At 39.4% G+C, this 2,817-nt stretch overlaps 1 protein-coding gene across 1 annotated transcript in view; it reads left to right on the top strand.

The window, feature by feature from the left end:
* Positions 1-1,920, top strand: part of rce1a (Ras converting CAAX endopeptidase 1a) — a 9,226-nt gene extending 7,306 nt beyond the window's left edge. The window contains exon 8 of the mRNA XM_007567895.2: positions 668-1,920. Coding sequence (XP_007567957.2) covers positions 668-897 — 230 coding nt within the window. The 3' untranslated portion in view covers positions 898-1,920. The remainder of the gene's footprint in view (positions 1-667) is intronic.
* Positions 1,921-2,817: the final 897 nt, after the last annotated feature.

Here is a 2,817-nt window from a genome sequence, read left to right as displayed (position 1 = left end):
TAGATAGTAGTCACAGCCTGACAGAGGCGAGGCTGCCATGCAGCGGCGCCACCAGACCTTCTGACCAACACCAGCAGGCCAGGCGGGGGAAGTGTTCTGTATGAAATTGTACAGATTTAAAGCAGTCTGGTAGAAAAACCTGACCACTACGATACAAAAAGATTCCAACAATGGGACATAAAAATAATAATATATCAGATGTCGGCACGGCCACTGGAGAATATTTTTGGTTCAATTATGGATTTTTTTTTTTTTTTTTCAGAAATATTTATTTGGCTAAGTGTAAAATATGATAAGATGTTTTCTATTTTTACTGAAACACCATTGAAGCTAGGAACATTGAAACACAATAATGGGTCCACAAATTGACATTACCATCAGAGAATATTTAGATTATTTTATAGTATGGATTTTCTTTGGATTTGTGTAAATTTACATGCTAGGATGATGAACGTTGTCTTCTCAAGTGTTGACCTACAGAGGCACAACAGAGCTCCTGTAGGTTGGGATTTAAACCCACAGAAGGTGGGATTTAAATAAACAAGTTGGTGGCGCTCAGCCTGGCAGACGGCCATGTTTACAGGGGGAAGCCCTGTATGGTAACCATGAAGGATCGTGTGTCTTCATAACTTCTGGTCACTCTGGCCTTTCTCTCTGTCTTTTCCAGGTCATCTGATTGGTCCGGTTCTCTGTCACTCCTTTTGTAATTACATGGGTTTCCCAGCCATCAGCACTGCACTGGAGCACCCCCAACGCCTCGCCATTTTATCATCCTACCTGATGGGAGTTCTTCTCTTTTTCATGTTGCTCTTTCCTTTAACAAGCCCTTCCTACTATGGCGTCCCCACTCCAGTCTGTTCCCTCACCTCGTCCCCCAGCTCTCTCTGTTTTTCCTGACCCTCTTTCTCTGCCTACACAGGCTTATCTGCTTTTGTCCTGTTGCTGTACGATATTTAGGCAATCAAGGGTTTGGTTGTGTTTTAACGGTGAACTGGCGCTGATGTCCTTTACAAATTGATTGGATAGTGCTGACAGGCATGGGGGGTTAAAATGAGCCAAATTTCTAAGTAATCATTATTTATGGTTTCCTTTATACGTCGTAAACTAGTGAAAGACGTTCACATTTCAGAATGTGTTGAAACCGAGGTTAATGTTCCGGGGAACGTTCTGTTCCTTCACTGACCTGATGACCGGAACACAAATCATCTTCTCGACTCAATGTTTGTGGAACCACATAAAAAACCTTGAGTCAAACTTAGTAAAGGCTTATTTGGTGAAATGTTTCAGTTTTTCCTTTTATTATGCAGCTTTCAGGTCTGTGAGGTAATCAGACACTTTATTTTGCTGTTATCTTGATTCATTGGGACAACCAAACAAATGGTGATGACTGGTTTTGGCCTTCATCCCTGCTGTATGAGTCGAGTCGTAGGAGGATCTAAAGCAGGTCCAGGTTTTGTTGGCTGATCCAGAATTCATGCTACTTGTTATGAGCTACACTTTCCCTTTTGACTGCATCTCCAGCAGGGTTTCTGTTATCTCTGGCTGTGTGAACCTTCTGGAAGAATCAATACTGCTGTAGCTGCACTGAAGCACAGGAACAGAAATCCTGTCATTGGTAGTATATTCTGCAAGATATCTAGTTTATTTTTAAATTCATGGTTTGATTTTTAGCATCAAGTTTTTTGCCACTTTTTTTTAAGCGGAGGTTCAATCTTTAATATGTCCTAAGTTTAGTCATATTCAATAAATTTTAATATTATTGAAGAGTTCATTTATTTCAATAACTCAGTTGGGGGAAGCGCAAAGTATAGATTACATACAGTTTCATTTCTGTTAATTATATTTCACTTACAGTTGATGAAAACGTGACATTTAAGATTGGAATATTTCATTGGATCAATAAAAGTTCATTTTAATACAGAAATGTGAGCTTCAAAAAAATGTCTGTTTAAACTGCAGTGTGTAACTTTTGTAAAAGTTTTTTTTGTTTTGTTTTGTTTTTTTTTGCATATTTGTTAAAGCTGTCACCATGCTGTGACAGTATAATATGAGACAGATAATCTGTGAAAAGATGGAGCTCTGTCACCTCCTCCCACTGCTTATATTGCCGTCTGAAGAAATGCACCAAAAACAACCAATCAGAGCCAGGAGGAGGGCCTTAGTGCTGTCAGTCTAGCTCGAATATGTGCTGCTAAATGTACTAATGGCGGAAAAATAACTTACCGTCCCATAAAAGTTTTTTAGGGCAGCACCAAGCATAGGACGGTGGGGGAAATGAGCGATGTGTACATGAGCATAAATAACAGCGCTAAGACCCTCCTCCAGGCTCTGATTGGTTGCTTCTCATTAGCACTTGAAGAAGGCAGATTAGTTAGATTTCTTTTCACACATTATTTGACTCATATTGTCACAAGATGGTGACAGTTTCAACAAATATAACTCAGAGGTTACATACTGCAGCTTTAACTTCTGCTTCCAGATTCAAAAGGTACTTATGACTATATAGTTATCTGACTATATGCATTTTAAGTGGCAGTAGTTGAGTCATTTTGCTGATGAACATGGATGATTGGTTCCAGTCATTTATCTCTGCATGTTTCGTCTTTAGACACATACAGAACCATTCAGTGGCTAAGCTAGTTATCTCCATGCACAAGTTCGCCACATAGTTTCAGAATCTCTGCTTTTTCTTTCTGTCTGGTTTTCATCTGCAGTATGGATAGAACTCTATTCACCTTCATATTTTCTATCACCAAAAGTTGGTACTGCTCATAAAGTGCGTCTTGCTTAAGATAGAATGCTTAGACGTTTGGTAAA

Source organism: Poecilia formosa, unplaced genomic scaffold (assembly GCF_000485575.1).
Source record: "Poecilia formosa unplaced genomic scaffold, Poecilia_formosa-5.1.2 Scaffold214, whole genome shotgun sequence".
NCBI lineage: Eukaryota > Metazoa > Chordata > Actinopteri > Cyprinodontiformes > Poeciliidae > Poecilia > Poecilia formosa.
The sequence above is the reverse complement of the archived record's forward strand: the minus strand, read 5'-3'. Positions and strand labels throughout refer to the sequence as shown.